The sequence below is a fragment of the Syngnathus floridae genome, chromosome 2 (genome assembly GCF_059516105.1).
Source record: "Syngnathus floridae isolate MCC-2025c chromosome 2, RoL_Sflo_1.0, whole genome shotgun sequence".
Classification (NCBI taxonomy): domain Eukaryota; kingdom Metazoa; phylum Chordata; class Actinopteri; order Syngnathiformes; family Syngnathidae; genus Syngnathus; species Syngnathus floridae.
Window position 1 is genome coordinate 15,226,281 of NC_142414.1, and position 20,724 is coordinate 15,247,004.

The 20,724-nt window shown below is 41.7% G+C and overlaps 5 protein-coding genes and 1 non-coding gene across 9 annotated transcripts in view; 4 read left to right on the forward strand and 2 right to left on the reverse strand.

Moving 5' to 3' along the window:
• The window catches only part of LOC148402105 (cilia- and flagella-associated protein 47-like), a 30,310-nt gene extending 29,382 nt beyond the window's left edge, over nt 1-928 (reverse strand). Inside the window, exon 1 of the mRNA XM_088368478.1 lies at nt 470-928. Within this exon, the coding sequence (XP_088224604.1) occupies nt 470-613 (144 nt within the window). The 5' untranslated portion in view covers nt 614-928. The remainder of the gene's footprint in view (nt 1-469) is intronic.
• A 149-nt stretch (nt 929-1,077) lies between these two features.
• On the reverse strand, nt 1,078-5,611 carry nufip1 (nuclear FMR1 interacting protein 1). The gene is made up of 10 exons (XM_088368480.1): nt 5,247-5,611; nt 4,409-4,479; nt 4,015-4,119; nt 3,868-3,930; nt 3,713-3,789; nt 3,544-3,636; nt 3,163-3,335; nt 2,793-2,933; nt 2,414-2,661; nt 1,078-2,299 (listed from the first exon to the last, which is right to left on the reverse strand). Exons 1-10 carry the CDS (start codon nt 5,467-5,469, stop codon nt 1,598-1,600), a joined length of 1,896 nt encoding a protein of 631 aa, XP_088224606.1. The 5' UTR covers nt 5,470-5,611; the 3' UTR covers nt 1,078-1,597.
• Nucleotides 5,612-5,716: 105 nt separating this feature from the next.
• On the forward strand, nt 5,717-10,237 carry nop58 (NOP58 ribonucleoprotein homolog (yeast)). 2 transcript variants are annotated; one of them, XM_088368482.1, is made up of 14 exons: nt 5,717-5,930; nt 6,348-6,424; nt 6,749-6,801; nt 7,034-7,158; nt 7,239-7,375; nt 7,591-7,655; nt 7,768-8,048; nt 8,257-8,383; nt 8,572-8,735; nt 8,807-8,941; nt 9,305-9,366; nt 9,469-9,611; nt 9,718-9,827; nt 9,909-10,237. In XM_088368482.1, the coding sequence occupies exons 1-14, from the start codon at nt 5,886-5,888 to the stop codon at nt 9,957-9,959; spliced, it is 1,575 nt and encodes a 524-aa protein (XP_088224608.1). In that variant the 5' UTR covers nt 5,717-5,885; the 3' UTR covers nt 9,960-10,237. The 2 variants fall into 2 exon arrangements, with proteins under 2 accessions (XP_088224608.1, XP_088224607.1); XM_088368481.1 differs by having other exon boundaries at nt 5,718-5,930; nt 9,718-9,836.
• LOC148402108 (small nucleolar RNA SNORD11B) lies at nt 8,090-8,180 on the forward strand. Its single transcript, XR_015857337.1, has one exon. It is a non-coding gene; the product is annotated as a small nucleolar RNA SNORD11B (small nucleolar RNA).
• Nucleotides 10,238-11,000: 763 nt separating the features above from the next.
• wdr12 (WD repeat domain 12) lies at nt 11,001-14,830 on the forward strand. The gene is made up of 13 exons (XM_088367871.1): nt 11,001-11,190; nt 11,385-11,479; nt 12,067-12,161; nt 12,250-12,356; nt 12,441-12,556; nt 12,721-12,875; nt 12,946-12,991; nt 13,475-13,560; nt 13,636-13,776; nt 13,867-13,972; nt 14,043-14,175; nt 14,441-14,513; nt 14,597-14,830. Exons 1-13 carry the CDS (start codon nt 11,150-11,152, stop codon nt 14,672-14,674), a joined length of 1,272 nt encoding a protein of 423 aa, XP_088223997.1. The 5' UTR covers nt 11,001-11,149; the 3' UTR covers nt 14,675-14,830.
• A 381-nt stretch (nt 14,831-15,211) lies between these two features.
• Nucleotides 15,212-20,722, forward strand: ical1 (islet cell autoantigen 1-like). 3 transcript variants are annotated; one of them, XM_088368764.1, is made up of 14 exons: nt 15,212-15,389; nt 15,950-15,981; nt 16,063-16,216; nt 16,436-16,508; nt 16,596-16,719; nt 16,797-16,995; nt 17,078-17,203; nt 18,019-18,117; nt 18,191-18,273; nt 18,539-18,585; nt 18,822-19,112; nt 19,182-19,280; nt 19,352-19,473; nt 19,624-20,722. In XM_088368764.1, exons 2-13 carry the CDS (start codon nt 15,974-15,976, stop codon nt 19,465-19,467), a joined length of 1,419 nt encoding a protein of 472 aa, XP_088224890.1. In that variant the 5' UTR covers nt 15,212-15,389; nt 15,950-15,973; the 3' UTR covers nt 19,468-19,473; nt 19,624-20,722. The 3 variants fall into 3 exon arrangements, with proteins under 3 accessions (XP_088224890.1, XP_088224889.1, XP_088224891.1); XM_088368763.1 differs by having other exon boundaries at nt 19,352-20,722; XM_088368765.1 differs by having other exon boundaries at nt 15,213-15,389; nt 19,185-19,280; nt 19,352-20,722.
• The last annotated feature ends 2 nt before the right edge of the window (nt 20,723-20,724 follow it).

Here is a 20,724-nt window from a genome sequence, read left to right on the forward strand (position 1 = left end):
ATTCCATCACCTTCAAAAGAAAAGGAATTCTTAAATGAAGAACTTATGGCCGTCTGTCTGCGGCAATTCATTGTATGTGGAATGTCACATGACCAAATCCAGATAACAGGTTGGCAGACTACATTCAAAAGGTCACGTAATTTTTCTCATGCTGCACGGTGCCATTTATGTTACCTTCAATGACAACGTGAAAACACGTCTGTATATGGGGAGTGAAGGCGCGCTTTCTGTTTTGCAGAAATCTGGCATGTTCTAAATAAAAAAGGTCTATCGACCTTTTCTTGAAACCCTCATCATATTCCCCAATGCTTCAAATATTGAAAACTATTTGCACAATTCTCAGCATGTTCTACTACAAGTTGCAAACATTATTTCACTCGACAAAGTGGTCTTTGCCTTGGCCTTTAAACTCACAGGTGGATTAATATAGTTATTTGAAACATTCTGACAAAATGTCATTATACTTTACCTTTAACTTGGGGCTTTCAAAGAATATTTCCCTCGTGGTTCTGCCAACATTAGTGGCAGTGATGACAGTCGTGTAGAGCTTGCCCACTTCCACGTCCTTGAACTCGACGAGCGGTGGTTCAACGTGAATGGAATTCTTGGCCATTATTAAGTCTGTTGGAACGTATAAATCGATCCAAAACTCCAAACAAAGGTCAGCTATGCTTGTCGCGGTTCTAGAGACATCGAGAAAATGTGACTCGAACTTATCAATTGCTATGGTAACACAAATCGCGTAAATGATCAAATAGTCCACACGTTGGTAGACAACTTAAAATGTGTTTACGCCGCAGTACGTATAGCGCGTGACGTGTCGGCAGTCTTCTAAATGAGGATTAATTATTTTTCTAAAATGTCTGGTCAAGTGTAGACCGTTAATAAACTATCTTCTTCGTCGTCGTAGTTAACTTTACAGGTCAGACGCTACGCTTGTTGCCATAGAAACGAGTCACTAACCTAACCTTTACATTCTTCGGCCTAAGGTAAAATAAAACTTGTCTCGCTACATTTGACATAATTTGGTTGGATAAATTATTTTAAAAATTAGCTGGGAAATAAATCAAGCCTAAATAATGAAATCAATTTTATTTTTAGATGTGTTACAATAACTTTCCATTTCCAATTTTGCGAACTACCTGCAATACCGACACGTACCACAAGAGGGTACAGTTGACAATCCCTGATGTAAACTAAACTATGGATAAATGTGTTTTTTTAAACTGTACTTCAGATATCTGTAGACTGTTATTTAGTCACAAGTACAACTAATATTCACCAAAACTGAAAATGGTGGGAAATAAGCACAAACATTTTACAGTACTTAAGTAGATCGCATCTTCCAAAATTAAATGCAGACAGCGATGGTAACTTCATAACTTTATGCCAAAATTAAAGGCGGGCAGAGGAAGGAAATAAGGAATAACAAATGACTATACTTAAATAGGGCGGAAACGTTAGAAAATTTCATCTATATATTTTTTTAGTGGAGAAAAGAAAATACTTTGATCAATGTACATTGAAAAGTGTTGTATGATCAAATCAATTTAGCAAGTACAAAACAAAAACACTGAGATTCTCTAAACAATTTCAATCAAATTGGCGTTTCCCATATTTCATCATCATAAATATTATTGGTAGATGTACTTTCACAAGATGCCATTGAATCATGGTTGTGGTGGTGACCACTTGTCGTTTCTTCCTTATTGTCTGTAACCTGCTCTGCATTTGCAAAAGAATCCACAGAGGGATCATTGGATTTTTGCATGCTTAAATGTTCATTTGGTGGTGTGGCCTGGACCCCTTGGTCACCTGCTGGTTCACAGCCTGCTCCTGAATGTGATAAACTTAAACCTGCCTGGTCACATGCTGTACCAGACGGAGTGTCTAGTGAACCAAGTCGAGCTGTGTCATCAGGGAGTCCAGCAGCAGCTTGGTCACCGAGTGGCGCCTGATCCAGACTATTCTGTGCTGAGCTGTGATCAACTATGATATCGATTGTGGCGGTGGCTGGAGCAATCGCCATGTTTTCCTCTGTGCATATTTCTGGCCTGGTGTTGGCTTTTTGAGTTGAAGTCCCACCCTCAACAGAACAGGCCTTGCTATCAACTAGGGAATCGGACAAAGTCCTGCTTTCATTCTTAACTTCCTGGTTTGAACCTCCAGCACCTTGTGTCCGCTCGATCCCCAGCTTGAGCTGAGCTTTGCTCTCCAGCCCAAAGAAGTCATTTCGGACTACGTAGCGAACGCATTGCAGGAGGACGTTTCTCTCATGGCGGATATCCGGGGCAAGAAGCTGAACAAAACGACAACAACACACTCATCAATCTCACAAAAGTAAATATGTTGCATGCGTGTTCTCCAGCCTAAATACTTAAAAGTGAAAGTGCAATCTATAACAAATCCTCACCATCTCAAGGAGAGTGGGCCGCCGCGACATATTTTTGTATCCACGTCGACCTTGCCTTCCTCGTCTTCCTCCTCCTCTCCCTTGTCCTCTTCGGTTGTTTGACGTGTTCCAGGCAGACCAAGAATATGACACTTTGGAAGCGTGCGTGTCCTGTGTCGCGGTTCTGGTGTCTACGGAATGGCCGTTGTTCTGGCCAAGCAAGTCCTTGTTTTCTTGGATCAGTTCTTTGGTTTTTTGTATAGTGGAGTCTGAAAACAAAGAGAAATCTGGAATCATGATGAAATCACCACACTCAATATGCAAACACATCAAAACCATGCGAATATTACTACTTGCATGTGGAAACAATGGCAAATTTTTAAAATGTATTCGAGCTCACCCTGTGCTCCTTCATCACTTTCACTCTCACTCATGGAGCCATAGTTGGCTGCAAGAGACCCGAGTGCGGCACTCATCTGTTTCGGGGCAACAACAATGCCGGCGGGCCTGGACTCAGTGTCAGCATCATCTTTATCGGACTCTAATGGGAAGGTGTGAGAAAAAAATTCAATGACCCAGGGCTGAATGACTGTGAAACATAATCCAATTATGTTTGTTTTTCACCCTCCATATTGCAATTGGGATTTAATATGTAATCATTTTTTCTCAAGGTTTTTTTAACCAACACAAGCAATAGATTAGTCCGTGTCGCAACAACACTAAATGCATTTTACTACAGTGCAATGTTGAGATGAATTCAGTCAACTCACCAACGTCACCTTTGGCCAAAACTCCCAGTGGATCGCCATTAGGAATTGCTGGCTGGGTGGGGGGTGGCGGTCTCTCTGCTGCAGGGTCAGCATTGGATGAACGCAAACCTTGGGGATGTTGTCCGTGGAACCCGTGATGACCTCTCCCACGCCATCCTCTGCCTCTCATGCGTCTATACAACAGCATTTAAAAATACATTTAAAAAAAGCCACTGACAATAAGCATTTATAATTAGCTCACATTCCATCATATATGTATTGGAAAATTCCCTTATACACACACCGGTAATTACATCTCAAACCAGAGTTTAATGGGGTCCTTCTTCAGTATTAGAATTCAGTATGTGAAAAATGTTTTAAGGGTGTTTCAATGTAAAGTACCCAAATTGAGCCGTCTCCAGAACTGCTCCTGTCTCTTCCCGTTCCTGCATCAGTTTTCTCTTTTTCTCAATATTCTTTAAAGTTGGATAGTTCCTGGAAAAAATGGTCAAAGCTGCTGTCAGTGACTACCAATCTCAAGATTTGCCAGCATCCATTTGTAAATACAGACTTGCGCCTCTCCTCTCTCCATTTTGCAATCTCTTCTGGGGTGTCCAACTTAATTCTCTTCATTCCGGGTGCGTGGGTCTGAAAAACAGCACGCTTTGACATTAGCAAAGGGCACAACAAGGGATACGACAGGGGGTAAAGTGTTTTGTGTCTTACATTTTTCCAATGAAAGCTGACTATTTTTTCGTGTGCCATAAAGCTGCAGTCTGGGACAGAACACTAGAAGGCAGGAGACTCGGCATTAAAAGCCAGCATGCTGTGAAGCAATCAAAATCTAGGACTGAAATGGAAAAAAAAAATTACCTTTATGTGTTGAGCGACATGCTCCTCATATTTCTCCTGGGTTTTAAATCCTTTGTCGCATGGGTCACAAAAATGCATATAATCTGGTTCTTTCTTGTTTTGACGCTAAAAGACAAGAGGCAAGTTTTATTTGTTCGGACCAAAAAAAAAAAGACCAACAGAGGTGAGAGGGGACAGGTCACCGGACAGCTAGATGTTTATAAATAATGATGCACTTTGTACTACGACAGTGCACAAGGTAGGCAGTAACAAGAGCACATTTGGTATTTGAACAATGAAGTGGTCCTTAAAAAAAAAAAAAAAAATTCTCCCCTGTAGGAGGTAAATGGACCCCCCCCCCCCAAAAAAAAGCCAGCAAATGATTGAAAAACAATACAACAGTAACAACACTAACCTTTTTCCCACGGTTCCATGCTGGTCCATAATTTCTCCAATTTTGTTGTCTGGGTTGATACCATTGATGACCTGTCCAATTTAAAAGACAATCACTCAGTCATCGCCTTGACCTCGCAGCCGCGACCCCTGTGAGATGTCAGCTTCTTCGCCGTGCCTGCCCCATGGTGACCATCTGCACGTGCCCCAACTGTTGGACACCGTTGAGCTTGGCTGCCCTTACACCTGTTTGTGGACCCTGTGGAGGCTATTTTGTGTGTTTTGAGGTGTTCTACGGTATTGAGGGGGGCTGGTTGGTCGCTGTTACTTTCGCACTTGTTGGCTTTCTTTGTGGCGCCGTTGTGTGGCAGCCATATAGGAGCCTATTGAATTGTGTGTCTTTCATATACCTGCTCTGTGGTATGAATGCTGCTGGGTCCTGAATTTCCCCACCCCCGGGGATCAATAAAGTTTCAATCAATTAATCAATCAATCAATCAATCAATCAAGAAAATGTAGGAGAATAATGAAAGGTTTAGGGTTAGGGTCTGTCAAACGTTTTACACATTTACACTGGTTTTGTAATGTTTGTTGGATTATGTGTCTAGTTAAATGTAAAGTTTTACATGCCCACTCTGTCATTGTGAAAGAAGAAACATTTCATAAATCTGAAACATTGTCAGCTTGTTGTCTAAAGCGTGTTGCTAAGTGGAGGTGCAACACATCACTAAACAATATTTGCTGAAAATGTCCAACTCTGTCAGCAAACACATATTTTCCTGTTTTCATGTACACTGGCAACTTGCTCAACCAAATTAATATGCATTTTGGGTGTCTCTGATCAATCAAAACACGCTCACCGTAAGAATATTGAGATCCATAGATTCCTGACGCTGGTCGATAGTTCCAATTCGCTTGGCCGCTGTAAGCCATCCTGGGCTCAGGTTCGCAGGGTGACTCGTTCCAAGTCCACATGCTGGGGTGGAAGCTGCTTTTTGAAACGGCGGGCGGCTGAGGTTGTTGGATGGAGTTCGGAGGCGGACAGTCGAAGTTAGGTGGAGGATAGAAGCCAAGCTTATCCATACTTCACACTCGAGGTCTTGTTTAGGGATTAAAATGAAAATTAATATTACAGTCCGCGTCTTATCCTGCTCTCACATGTGCTGTTTTGCTTTGATCTTCTTCACTTGGTATGTAGCAGTTGGCGATTACCGTTGAGATGTGCTACCGCCACCTATTGGTAGAACTTTTGTTCTGTATAATGAGTTGGCAAATGGACAAGCACGACAATTACATTATTGTCCTGCAGAGGGCAGTCACGTATTGACTTTCTTCCACGCCTGCGTGTTTTAGTTACCCAAAGAAGAAACAGCAAAGCGTGGCTGATACGTGCAGTCGAGTCGCGTTTGCTTGGAACTGCACAAAACTTGTATGGAAATTCTTCAAAGAGAAGCCAGACCTTAGAAAAATCAAGGAGCGATCCACGCCTTGCTGCGAAAATGCTCGTCTTGTTTGAGACCGCTGCTGGCTATGCCATTTTTAAAGTACGTCTTGAAATCTTTATTTTCTATCTTCAGGCGTGGAGCTACGTGTGTTGGCTAACATTAGCATTTTCGCTAGTTGCCGAGATTATTTGTAGCGTCGATTTCGTCTTTTAAAGTGTCTTGTATCTGATATTCTGTTATCTGCACGCCTGCAATCCGCCGCTAGACCACATACACATATATTATATGTTTATAAGTAATTTGTTCAAAAGTTTTCAACGGGCTGTCTGCAGGCCTTGCAACCACGTGTGTGAGCACATGTGGCCGAACCGCAACTTAAGTTGATTTGGTTCCGTCAGTCATTTCATGTGTTAGTTTTGCTGTAGACGCATTATTTTATTTTTGTAACAAAAGCTTGTATGTAGTGACAGCCTGAGAGGTGCATTATGAGCCCTTACAATTCTGCTTCTTTTTTAGGTTCTCGATGAATCCAAACTCCAGCGGGTCGACAGTTTGTACAGGGAGTTTGAGACTCCTGAAAAAGCAAATAGAATGTAAGTATATCGCATATGGAATGCAGTTTTTCCTTATTTTTGCTCGTGATGCAGTGTTTCCATCCCACATTTTTGCACATTACAAAGAATCTCACCGGACAGTGTCCCATGGGACACTACAAAATTAAAATGACCCACAAAATGAGTGTTGTCTCTCATCTCAAAACTCTAAAGTGGGTCATTCATAACAAGACAAGGTACCACTGTCACTGTATAATGAATGCGTTTTCGTTATTTGTACCTTCCACTGCGGACATTTTTTAATCTTTTTGCTTGTCATGGTAATTGCAATCATTTTTTCACTTGTCTTTTACTGTTTTTCAGCGTTAAACTAAAACACTTCGAGAAGTTCCAGGACACGACGGAGGCCTTGGCAGGTAATTGACACACTGTGTTAAGAGCAAAAAGCATGTTGCATGTATCGTTTGTGAATCATGAAATTTTTTCTGAGTTAATGGTGAAGTACATCTTACCACTACCACTGAGACCACAAACTGCACATTTTCCCACATGACGTAATTGAGTAGTCAGAGAGTTGGCAATAAGACTTTGTTTTCAAAAACCCTGTACATATTTCAGTTATGCATTTTGTTTACTTTGCCCACTCAGCTGCCACTGCACTAGTCGAGGGTAAAGTGAGTAAAACTTTGAAGAAAGTGCTGAAGAAGATGGTTGCGAAGGATGCCCATGAACAGCTGGCAATCAGTGATGCAAAACTTGGTGGCGTCATTAAAGTAAGTGATTCATCCACATATGTGTGATAGTCATGAATTGCAACCTTATTTGTAAAAATTGCATTTCCTTCGAATTTTAGGAAAAGCTGGACATTAGTTGCATCCACAGCCCTGCTGTTGCAGAACTTATGAGATGCATCAGGAGCCAGATGGAGGGCCTAATCTCAGGACTTCCTCCCCGAGAGATGAGCGCCATGTCCCTCGGCTTGGCTCACAGGTGGGCGTCGGTGCGCTTTTGGTTTCGTCTTGTCAATCGCTGTCTATGATTACACATTGCTGTCTGAAACCCCCTGTAGATTTTTCTCAGCATTCGTCACTACCACTGAGGCAGCAGTTTCCCTCATGGGAAAGCCAAAAATTATGTTTTGTCTTGGGTTGTGTTCATCACTGTATTTTTACTGGATAGATTTGTTTGCTTGTGTTTTTTTCTAGTCTGTCCCGCTACAAGCTTAAGTTCAGCCCTGACAAGGTGGACACCATGATCGTGCAGGCAATATGTAAGTTTGATCTGAGTTGAATATTCAATTTGAATTTCCACCACGTAGCACAGAGCAGTTCAGCTTGCTAGAAACACAAAGTCTTGATCACGTTGGCTTTGGCTCTTTGCAGCTCTGCTGGACGACCTGGATAAGGAATTGAACAATTACATCATGCGCTGCAGAGAGTGGTACGGCTGGCACTTTCCTGAGCTTGGCAAGGTCATCACTGACAACTTGGCCTACTGTAAGACAGTCTCCAAAATTGGCGACCGCACCAACGTAGCTGGCAGCGACCTATCAGACCTGATCCCTGAGGAAATAGAGGCGGAGGTGAAGCTGGCAGCCGAGATCTCCATGGGGACCGAAGTGTCAGAGCAAGACATCAATAATATCCGCCACCTTTGCGAGCAGGTACGTGTCCCGCAGCAATATTCGGATCGTTAGGATTTTTGACGCCATGGTGATGATGATGACACTAAATGTCTTTTTCCTGAAAAAAAAAACAATGTGGGTTTTTCAGTCACTACCTCTTCTGAATGGTTTCTTTAGCTGTAAATCTCAGGGGGTTTTTTTTGCATGCGGTAGAAATTTCTGAAAACCGCTCCCTTTGTTTTTGCAGGTGATAGAAATTTCTGATTACCGCGCTCAGCTATACGACTACCTGAAGAACCGGATGATGGCGATCGCCCCCAATCTGACGGTGATGGTGGGCGAGCTGGTTGGCGCTCGTCTCATCTCGCATGCAGGTGAGACGTTGTTCAATTTCAACACTTAAGCAAGCTCGAGCACTGATGACAATGACACTATGTCGCTTCAAACTGAAACATTTCTGATGGTTTTCAGTCACTACCTCCACTGAGCTTTCAAACTGATCCAATTTGAAGTTTGGCTTGAGAGCCAGGCGCCTCGCTCACTTTGACTTTTTGGCTCTCAGGTTCGCTATTGAATCTGGCAAAGCACCCAGCCTCCACAGTTCAAATTCTGGGGGCAGAAAAGGCACTGTTCCGAGCGCTTAAGACCCGTAAAGACACGCCCAAGTACGGTCTAATCTACCATGCCTCTCTTGTGGGCCAGACCACTGCCAAGAACAAGGGCAAGGTACAGTAACACTAAACTGCCCGAAGCATTAAAGTTGGTTGGTTTGTAATGAATTAATTTTTTTTGTCCAGGTCTCCAGAATGTTAGCAGCCAAAACATCCCTTGCCGTCCGCTATGATGCCCTCGGGGAGGACACAAATGCAGAATTGGGTGTGGCAAACCGAGCCAAAGTGGAGGCCAGGTTACGGCACTTAGAGGAGAGAGGGGTAAGTCCAAACGTCCCCTACAAGCAGGATTTATTTGATTGCTTGTTTTGTTGGCATCCTCCCATTCAAGAAGTAATTCTCAATTTTTTTTTTTCCAGTAACACCTAAAGAAAATTTTTTGCTCTCATGTGCAACATTTTTTAAACAAAAAACGTAAAATGGTTTTAAATGTAACAGCCAAGTAGAAGTTTTATACATATTTTAAGAATTAATCGATAATCTTGGCTAAATCTAATCGGATCTGGTCGTCATTTGTTGTCTTCCTATACTCTGGGCCTATATTAAATCTTTTGACTTTACAATCGTCTGACATCTTGTCTCACAGTTTTGATATCATATACATTAATGACTGATATTCTTCAGATTCGACGAATCAGTGGAACGGGAAGAGTTAAACCCCAGGCCGACAAATATATGCACAAGAGGTAAATCCTTGATTCGTCAAAACCTTTTGCATTTTCTCCATACAACATGACTGTAACCAAGGAAATCTTCTCACTTCCTCCTACCTTTTCCCAAAAAAACAGTGAAGTGAGATTATATGACCCATCTGGGGATTCTTTAATTCCCTCCACTTCAAAGAAGAGGAAATTTGAAGAGATGGAGAAGGAGGAAAAGGACCCTGCGTTGAAAGTCAAAAAGCCCAAAAAGGAACCCCAAGCAGCAACAGGTGGGTGAAGTGTAAGGGCAAAATGCAATGTGATTGAATGGCTGCTTCTTTTTATTATCTGAATTTCACTTACATGTTTTTTCAAACTTCACCGAATGTCTAACAGAGGAAGAAGGTGAAACGTCCACAGCTGCCACTGAGGACACCCCCAAGAAAAAGAAAAAAAAGAAGAAAGATAGTGCTGAAGAGCCACAAGTGGAGGAAGAGAGTGCTGAGGTGACGGAGGTACAACTTGTGATCAGAATTGCGTTTTCACTTGAATTGTTTTTTTTTCTAATGCCAACTTTTCATCTTCAGCCACCAAAGAAGAAAAAGAAGAAAAAGATCAAGGACGAGAAGGAAGATTGAAAAGAACAGTGTATATTTGAGTGTTTTTCTTTCCATTATGTTTTTAAGGGATTAAAGCTGTATTTAGTCCCTGAAGATACCATTGTAACGCTGTCTCATTTATGAAATGATTTGTCTCACAGAACTTTGTCTAGACTGAAAAAGTAAAATGTGATTAATTTTAATGACACCAATTTAAGATTTCTTTATAGTATTTGAACATCTGTATCAAATACAAATTCAAAACTAAACAACCAAGTGGAAGACTGCAATCACAATAAATGCATTGCAGTAAGACAGTGTTGTCTCCTCATTTCTTTCTCAGTACTTGGAATGATTGTTGTGAGACATAAGTTAGCTCTGGCTGTATACTGTTGAAGATGATCTTGCTGAAAGGTGAGTCCAAGGTAGCTCAAATCAGTTCTCCTACTGGAGAAAGCAAAGCATTCCTCCAAACACATTGATGTCGTGTTAACAGTGGCGAGTGATCAGTAGGTGAATTGTCCGACATCTCTTGCTGGTAGGGGAGTGAGGGTACGTTTTTATTTTTTACAGATTTGTAGCGATATAAGGCCAAATGATTTGACTCAAAGTTAGACTTGATTTTTTTTTTAACAATACAATAAAGATGATTTCAATGTGATCTTTCAATCCAGTGATAATTGCTTCTCTGAAAAGAAGTCTATACTAATTAAAGGTATTTCCATTGGATTTTAGTTACTGTATCCATTTAACTTTGGATTTGTACCAAATTTAGGACAGATTTAGTCTATTCTTTAAGGAATGCATTTAAATCTGTTTTCAAATTAATGTTTTGCCTTACTACTTGGTTATTTATCAATGAAGACATTTTCCCTTTCTTCCCAATGGCAACAATTCCATTCTCTCTCTTGTGCTCTAAACAGACATTCAATTGACTCACAGGAGAAAGAAAACAGAAGTCACAATAAAAACTTTTGTCATATAAATCATTAGTGGTTTATAATCCAAATTGCAGCGAGAAATCACTTAACCGGGTATCTTTTCCCACAATGCAGTTCGGGATGGAAGACTACGTACTGCATCGATCACTCTGAACTCTGTTGCTTTTCCTGCTCGCTACCACATGGCATGTCTGCAGCACGTTTACTCCGGAGAATGTTATTAACGAGCACGCTTGGCGTCCTGTTTTAAATTCATGTTCGTTGATTACATACATATAAGTTCTAATAATGTCGCAGTTACAAGCTAGATTTTACACAGAAAACCCAAGGTAAGAAAACATAAAACATGCTATTAAAATATCCTACCTAGCCCGATAGCTAACTTACAGTAAGGTAGTACAGTAAATTAATATATAGGTGGGAAATGTGTTCTCCCTAACGCCGCTACGTTCTACTGTTGCCTCTATTGATGTTTACTACTGTATATCGCATGTCATGGGTCTAACAAAATGTCTCGTTGTAGGTACATAATAGATGATGTTCCATTCTCCATCCCAGCCACTTCGGAAGTCCATGATCTCAGCAATGTCATCAACAAAGTACTGCAGGCCAAGAATGGTTTGATCATTTTTCATTTTATACAGTACTGCTATGGTCATTTAAACTCTCAGCGCCTTAAGGAAAGTGCAGGTTTTCCTCTAAACTCCATGTTATTATTATTAATAATTTTTTTAAAGTAGATGTTATGCTTTTAAAATTCATACAAGCCAAGCCCTGCTGCTTATTAAAATAACTGCAAACAGCAAAATATAGAAGTATTATGGCAGGATGGACATTTTTGACATTCCACCTGACCAAGTCAGTAAGATGCCTATGACCTGTTAAACAACTAAAACAATCAAACCTCTTTAAACATTGCTTTAGTATTTTACAACCACTTACTATTATCATGTGCACTTATTACACCCACTGTAGTTATAATATCAGTGTGTTGGACTTGCCAAAATTACAGACATCCAAAGATTGAATAAATTGTATAAACTGAAGGAAACACACTGAAGAGGATTATCACTGGAGAGGTATAAAAGCCACTTATAATAAGACCTCAATTCTTTTGCTATATTTTCACTATGACTGAGTGTTTCTGATGTATAGTGAATTTTGAATCTGTGTTTAAATACTTTTGTTGGTTTTCTCCACCACAGGATCTCATACCAAGGTGGACTTTGACTTCCTGGTCAGGGGCCAATTCCTTCGAACGTCACTTCTCAATCACATGGAAACGGAAGGAATATCAACGGTCTGGCTCAGCTTCGATGCTTGATATGGTTTGCCCTCATTCAGTTCAAGCTCTAATGTTTAGGTATGTGTGTGTGTGTGTGTTGCAGGAAGATGTTGTGGAGATTGAATATGTGGAGCGGATCACGGCGCCGCAACCCGAGGAGTGTATGATGCACGATGACTGGATTAGTTCTGTAGATGCAGATGCTGAGTGGTGAGATGATAGATACTGATAGGTCCTGGCTTCTAAACAGCGTTTTAAAAGAATAATTGTTTTTTTTCCTTGTATTTTTGGCAGGATCCTGACCGGATCTTATGACAAGACTGCCAGTATCTGGTCCTTGGAGGGCAAGACTATGACTAAAGTGGTCGGACACACCGATGTAGTCAAAGATGTCGCCTGGGTTAAGAAGGGTAGAATTTTTCTCGTAGAATTTTGTAATCATTTTAATTTTGAATGCAATTACTCAAATAATTACGGTCACAATTTCTAATGTAATGCAGAACAATTTGGGCTTCATTGATCAAGGCTTGTCTTTAAATTTCCATGCTGAGTGAGGAAAAAAATGTTTGTGCAGATGGCCTGACTTGTCTGCTTCTGACTGCCTCGCTTGACCAAACCATTCTCTTGTGGGAATGGAACTCTGAGAAGAACAATGTAGTGGCCAGGCACTGCTGCCGTGGACACACAGGGAGCGTCGACACGGTCGCCGCGGACCCCACTGGTTCAAAGGTACAGCCCAGATGCCGAGAAGAACGTGAAAAAGCAGAAGCTGGTTTTCATTCTTGCTTCTTCCTTCCAGTTCTGCAGCGGCTCCTGGGACAAAATGTTGAAGATCTGGTCAGCAGGTATCATTCTCTAGAGACTAGTGCTGTCAAGCCATTAAATTATTTAATCACGATTAATCACATTTTTTGTATTGTTAAGTCATAGTTAGTCATTGTAAAAAATCCCGTTTTTGATACCCTTAATATGAAGAAGATTCAACATATGATGCTTTTATTTAAAAAAAAAAAAAAATGGAAGGAAATCTCAGCTTAACAAGCCCAGACTAGTGTCACCAGTGTGGCGTGCCTGATGTTTATTTCCAGTCTCGCAAGATCCAGTAAGCTGTTGTAGTTTTTCTGCAGCAACAATATGTGAAAAGAATACAAATTGTATTAGGCCTTAATCGCGCAATTAAAAAAATTGGTGGCATTAAAAAAATTGGTGGCATTAAAAGAGAGTTGGATGAATCAAGTTAATAACTCGATTAACTGACACCACTACTAGAGAGACAATAAATTTGAATAAGCCAGATTTCATGCTTCAAGACTTGCTTGCTTTTCCAGTTCCCTCTGATGAAGCAGATGAGGTCGAGGAGCCCTCGGACAGGCCACGGAAGAAACAGAAGACCCAGCAGATGGGCCTTACTCGGGCAAGTACACAGCCTTCAAAATTTGGTTTTGCCGAAGCTGACATGGCCCTTAAACATTCTTCTGTCCCCACACAGACACCTCTTATGACGTTATCTGGGCACAGCGAGGCTATTTCTTCTGTGTTGTGGTGTGACAGCGAGGAGGTTTGCAGTGCATCCTGGGACCACACCATCCGTTTGTGGGATATGGAGACGGGAGAGATGAAAACAACCTTGGTAGTTACTCCAGTTCTATCTTAAACTTCAACTCCTGTGATTGAATCTGAGTTTTTTGACAACCTTGCAATGAAACGGTGTCATTTACAGACGGGCACTAAAGTGTTCAACAGTATTTCCTACTCTCCTTTGTGTCGTCGGCTGGCGTCCGGCAGCACAGACAGACACATCAGGCTGTGGGACCCACGCACCAAAGGTTTTGCCACCTTTTGTACGGCAAATCTCCACATCTTTGTAAAAAACTCAACCCACTTTGCCTTCTTCAGATGGCTCACTGGTGTTGCTGTCGCTGACCTCTCACACTGGCTGGGTCACCGCTGTCAAGTGGTCCCCGTCACACGAGCACCAGTTGGTTTCCGGATCGCTGGACAACCTGGTCAAACTTTGGGACACCAGAAGGTCTGAATTAGTGGAATTATTAATGTATAACTTTGCGGCAACTATTCATTTATTTTTTGCGGTGGTCCACATCAGTCATGTTTGGCTGTGTGCGGCAGCACTAACTGCAAATTGCAAAAATGCTTCGTACCTGTCTGTTATGATGTGATGCAAATATAAATAATTAGAAAACGCCAGGTCTGTCACAATGTCCACCTCAATGTCCTCGTATACTGCATGGCTTGAATACAAGTCTGGTTTTAATTGCTTCTATTTTATCTTGTAGCTGCAAAGCTCCTCTGTATGACTTGGCAGCCCATAAAGATAAAGTGTTCTGTGTCGACTGGACAGAAAATGGGGTAAGATCATCGATGATGTGTATTTTAAGAAAATGTTGGAGAAAAACCTAATAAGTTCTTATCTCTTGTGTTTCTGTTTTCAGCTGATGTTAAGTGGCGGAGCCGATAATAAATTGTACACCTATAGATACTCAGCTTATCCGACGGACATGGGAGCATAGTCACATCAGAGATCCTCTGTCGATGGAATCATGCAATCCTGCACGAAAATCTTTTGTGACTTGTCTTTTTTTTTTTTATTTTTTTTTTTACACATTTCCAGTGGGGTTGTTGCCATGTAATTTCCCTAACAGGCATAAATGTATTTAGTCTCCCAATTGTTGTCTCTTCATTTAATCCAGAGTTGCTCCCCACCTCAAAAAATTATATTAAATCAATTACAGTTTTCCCATATGCAGGGGAGTGAAACTTTATTTTTTTTACGTTTGGTACTCGTATGCTTCCCATCATCAAACTTAAACTTGAATATTAGTCAGAGACAACACAAAATGCAGTTTTTAAATGTTTTATATTTACATAATTATTTATATTGTATTTATAATCTAACATTTATACAAAAGCAACTTCCGCCTCTTCTTGCGCACCGAACACAGATAATCTTTTTGTTGCATATATTAGATGATAGGGTGCAAAATTGACACGCATGTCTACTTTGTCATTATTTAATTTGATAACGCTCTACGTCACGCTAATTTGCATATCCTGTTTCTCTGACTCACACACAGCAATGATGGATCTCGCGAGAAGACATTAAGCGAGCTCCTATCAGATGTTGCTAGTCTGACACTTCACGACAAATTCAACAATCTTTCATTTTGCCTCACTAAACTCATGATTTTCATATAAGGAGGGAGTCTTTTGTTTCCTGTCTTCAATGTAAGTTGGCAAACTTCTAATGTAACACAGAGCATGGATGCTAACTAGCTAGCCGTCCTACTAGTACACCATCCCGTTTTCCTTTCTGGCAGGCGTCGACAACTAATTTAGTTTATTTTTATTATTAACCGTCGACCTGGTTTAAATAATTGTGCTCTAAAGACAAACGCCGAGAAGATTAAATTGTCCCCGACACCGACGTCTGTGAAATGAACACCTGCTTTGACAGCCAGCTGTTGCCAGTGCGCGAGTAGCAGATGCTACATATTAGCTGACAATGAGTGGAATATGTTGAAGAAATATGCCGATAAAAAATTGTAGTGAGACTATGGCAGGTTGATAGTTTTGGAAATTGACAGGAATATTAATTGTACACAATGTAGTTCGGCCACTATGACAATCCTGTGATTATTTGGTTAGGAGAAGCTGCAACTTACCCAAGACCATGAAAATGAAAGAAAATGAACTTTCTCTAAATATTGTTTAGTTCTTCAATCTACCATGCCAAAACCATTAGTGAACTTAATCATCAATGTACTGTCATACCTCCTTACTTGCAGAGAGGAAAAGAGCAATACCCAATCATGGATGGGTATGTATACATCCATAGTCAACTTAGAATATATTGTCATCAACAATTTATTATAAATGACAGTTTTTTTTCTCACCATAGGTTTGTCGGGGAATTGCTTGGTGAGGACAGCTCAGTGGTGGCACGCATGCAGAAGAAGTTCTGGAAGACCAAACAGGTCCTCATCAAGGCCACGGGCAAGAAAGAGGACGAGTATGTGGTGGCCTCTGATGCTGACCTGGATGCAAAGCTTGAGGTACAAAAAGATCACTAAGACTGACACAAATCAACCACGGAGAGGCAAAGAAAATATTTGTTTCCTTATTTGTTAGTCTTGCACACAAGGTTTAAAAAATTAAATGGAATATGTTAAGTAATTTATAGATATATGTCCCGCTGCTGTCAATTAACTAACCTATTTCCTGTTGGTAATAAACTGTCATAGTCAGCCATCTTTCTCATTTGTTTTTTGCAGTTCTTCCGCTCGGTTCAATCTACCTGCACCGAGTTGCTCAAGGTGATTGAAAAGTACCAGCATCGGATCACACGTAAGTTGAGAGTCCCGACGTCGGCAAAGCTTTCAGTCCACCCAAACTAACAATAGCAAAGGCCGACAAACTGTTTGTTCTCTGAAGGTTTGTCCCAGGAGGAAAACGAGCTCGGCCTCTTCCTCCGCTTCCAATCTGAACACGACCGCACCAAGGCTGGCAACATGATGGATGCCACCAGCAAGGCCCTTTGCACCTCTGCCAAGAAGAGGTTAGAGGCACGAGGCTCCGTAGATGAGGGCACACCTCACTTGTCATTTAAACGAGCTTTGGTTCTATTCTCGACAGGATGGCGCTCTGTGCGCCGCTGAAACGTTTGCACCAGGAAGTGGAGACTTTCCGACGACGTGCCATTGCCGACACGTTCCTGACCGTCAGTTACATGGAGAAGGCTCGCACGGAGTACAGAGGAGCTTTGCTCTGGATGAAAGACGTCTCTCAAGAACTCGATCCCGACACGTACAAACAGCTAGAAAAGTTCCGCAAGGTCAGGATTTAAGTTCCCCGTTACCCCCTTTGGTCCTTGTTTGTGGACGGTGGCTGGACTAAGCAATTTGATCTCTTGGCAGGTCCAAGGCCAAGTGAGGGCTACCAAAAGCCACTTTGAGAAGCTTAAGAACGATGTGTGCCAGAAGGTGGACATGCTGGGTGCCAGCCGCTGCAACATGCTCTCACACTCGCTTTGCAATTATCAGGTTGGCCCAAATACTCTACCTTTTAGTCAAGTGCGGTTGCATAGCACCAATTCACTTACTAGTTATTCCACCTTACACATTAAGTAGATCAAAGATGAAAATGCTGCACTCGACATACAGTAGTGCCATGAGAGTATCATTCTTTCCATGAACAATGCCTGACCCCGCCCCCCGATTATAACATGCTTTGAAATATGGAAAATAATGCTCTATAAATGTTGTACATTTTAGAAAGATAGAGTAATTAAATAGACTGTAAATCAAACAGTTTGCTCTTCCTGATTAAGTGATTGCGATTGTGTGGCACCTCCTGCTGTGTTTGCCTTGGCCACCTGGGAGCAGTGTAATACGTGCATACAAACACACAAGGAGATTGTCCTCCTTGGTAAACTGCAATCATATCACTCATTTGTCACAGAGAATGACGAATATATGCCAGTGAGTCTTATCAGATTGTCTTGCTGCATGTGTTACTCCACTATTTGCGTTCAAATATTGGTTGCTTATATAACGCAGCAAAACCGATCATGTTTGTTAGCCCAGCTATGACGTTTTGCATTGGCCCACCTTAGGAAGAAATCTGCAACCAAACCCAGAACCTGTGGAGTGAGCGTCTGCCTTGAACCGAGAGACAGAGAAGAAGGATAGAAGGTTGACTCAGTGATAAAGCAAGATAGAGGAGAAGCAAAGTCAGCGCAGGGACAAGAGAACAATGGGCACAACGACAACAGGCGTAGTCCCATCACTAGTGCAAGGAAAGTCTAAAGGCAGTTATTCATTTGTCTGCTTTTCTCACACATTCCCTGTGCCCGCAGACCACCCTGCTTCAGTTCTGGGAAAAGACAGCCCAAACCCTGTCTGGCATCCATGATGCTTTCAAGGGACACGTGCCGTACCAGTTCACCACACTCAAGGTGGGTAGATGATGCTCCGCCATGGAGCCATCTTTTTAGCTCTTTCTTCATTACTCATCCAATCCCCTGGCAGGACCTGCGGGACCCATTGGAACAAATAACCGCAGCGCAACAGCAAGACCAAGATGAGCAGATTCTACAGGGAAACACCGACAGGTGGGGTAACCCAAACTACTAAAACGCAAATTGCTCAAGGCAGTAGATGGATAGATGGCTGTCTAGATTAAGAGTAGATGGTAGATGTAGTAGTAGCCTGTCTCGACTAGATTTTTTTAAAATTCTAAATTCTTCCCCACAGAGTTTGGTTTAGACCCCTCCCCTAACCCACCCCCACAAACATTTCTCTGATGAGTGTCTATGCTTTGGTTGTTCTTAAATCCATGATTATTACTCAAACTTGCCGTATTTTAATATTCCCTAGTCTGGTGTGCTTGGATGACGATGCATCGGGACATGCAGCTGACCCAGGTATAGAAGGATTTTATTCAATTGATGAATTACGGTACACTTAATATTGATTTGTCACTGTCTGGTTAAAATCACTGACTTTAGGGGGCGCTTCTGCCTTACGCCAATACAGCGTACAATTTCTGTTAAGAATCATAATTCGTGTGCCTGTCGCAATTGTAATTTAATATGTAATGATTTCTTTTACTAGTCACTGAATGACTGGCGTTACCTCATGATTTGTACTCATCTCAAAGGTGTTTTCCCGGACTCCACTGGCATGGAGTCAAGACCCGAGGATGAAGATGGCGAACAGGGTGACATGGCTTTCCTCAAAGACTTGCTCAGTCCCGGCTTGGGGTTGACTGATGACTTCAGCGGGGAATGGCAGGATGCTTTTGGGCTCTTCGACGCTCCTGCCGGCGGGTCGGCTGCAACTGAGCCAGCTCAACCGGCAGGTCCTGCCGCCCCTGCACCACAGTGCACCTCCCTCAGCCCTACTGGCTTCTTGCCTTCCCAGCTCCTGGATCACAGTCTGAGTTCCACAGGTGGGCCTTGTCCCCCAGTTCGTGAGAGGCTGATATTGCTTCTTCTCATTGCCCATGTGTTTTTTCTAGCAGGCTGGTCTACTCCACCTATGTTTCAAGCACTGCCCCTTCAGCCGCCTCTCGCACAGAACCAGTCAGCGACACCGGCTCCTGCTTCTGTAGCCAACGGTAAACCGCTAACCGAGTAATTATTATTATAAAAATCACGATTTGGTATTCAAATGTCAACGTGGGTCTAGCTACTACAGGTGGATCTAGAGATATGTCTGCTTGGTTCAACCTGTTTGCGGACCTGGACCCACTCTCCAACCCCGACGCTATTGGACGCTCCGCAGATGAGCTTCTGAACGCCTGAAACTGTGTATGATCTTGAACTACACTTAAGTTACCTTTGAAAAGCCAACTTTCTAGTTTGGGAGCTGTTTATTTTTGCACCCTCACACCGCACATAATGTTACAGACAAAACACTTTTATGTTTGCCATTATTCATTCTTCTGCTTGTGCCTGCAGGGTGCAGCTTTTATCCCGGATGTGTTTTGGGCTTTATCGCATACACAACACATTCCAAAGAAGATTTTGAACACGTACACGGATAAATATGTGGTGTACACATGTGTCTGTGAGCACATTTCCAGAGCCCATTGGAGCTCCACAAAACTCTGCCTCTGCATTACTAAATCATGTAAAATGCTCATCAGGATCATCTTTGCTGGCTATATGTGGTGAAGAGCACACAACTAATACACAACTTAACGCATTAAGATTATTCATGTGACAAACTGACACGAGCAGAAGGATTTAGAAAGGGACACTGCACCAACCATAAAATAACCTGCAAGAAGTGGACTCTTTATATGGTTTAGACATCTATGAGATGGCATTTTCAATGAATTAAGCTCGCTGCTAATATTTGAATCAGTAATTGACAAATAAAAAAATGTTTACTTCTGACCAGTGTTGAGTTTGACACCAGGAGGGCTAGTAATTGATGTTTTGGTAAGTACAGCTTTATGCTCATTTCTCCTGTATTGATCACACCTTTTTTCTTCTGTAATTTACTTTAAGGATGTGCCATGGCAGTACACCTGCAATCTACTTCTGTTTAGGACTGAAAATACACAACTGTATCTCTGAACTGTGAATATTGAAATTATGACATTATGTAAATACAACATTTACATATTGAACATGGTTTTCTCCCAAATTATAGAAAATGTGCTAAAGGGCAAGATTACACTTTTAAATTTGGTTGCAACAATAAGACAGCAAATTATTTTGAAATGACCAAATGAGCTCTTCATATGTGTGCCTGGCTGAGTGCATCTGGAAGATTGCAAGGGAAGGGCCTATGGAGTGAAATACACCTACTATTACTGTTGTTACTACTGTATTTGAACTCATTTTTGCGTGATACAAGGACACTACTTCTACCTGAGCTTTAAAGAGTCAAAAGTTTAATACTGAAGGTAGTATTTACTGTTTACTCTGTCACTTGCTGTCTACTCTAAGAATGTATTTATCTAATCACATATGCTTTGTTTCATGTATTTTATTTCACTTCAGAATTTACAAATGGAATCAGGTTAACAATAAACTGGAGCAAAAACTTTG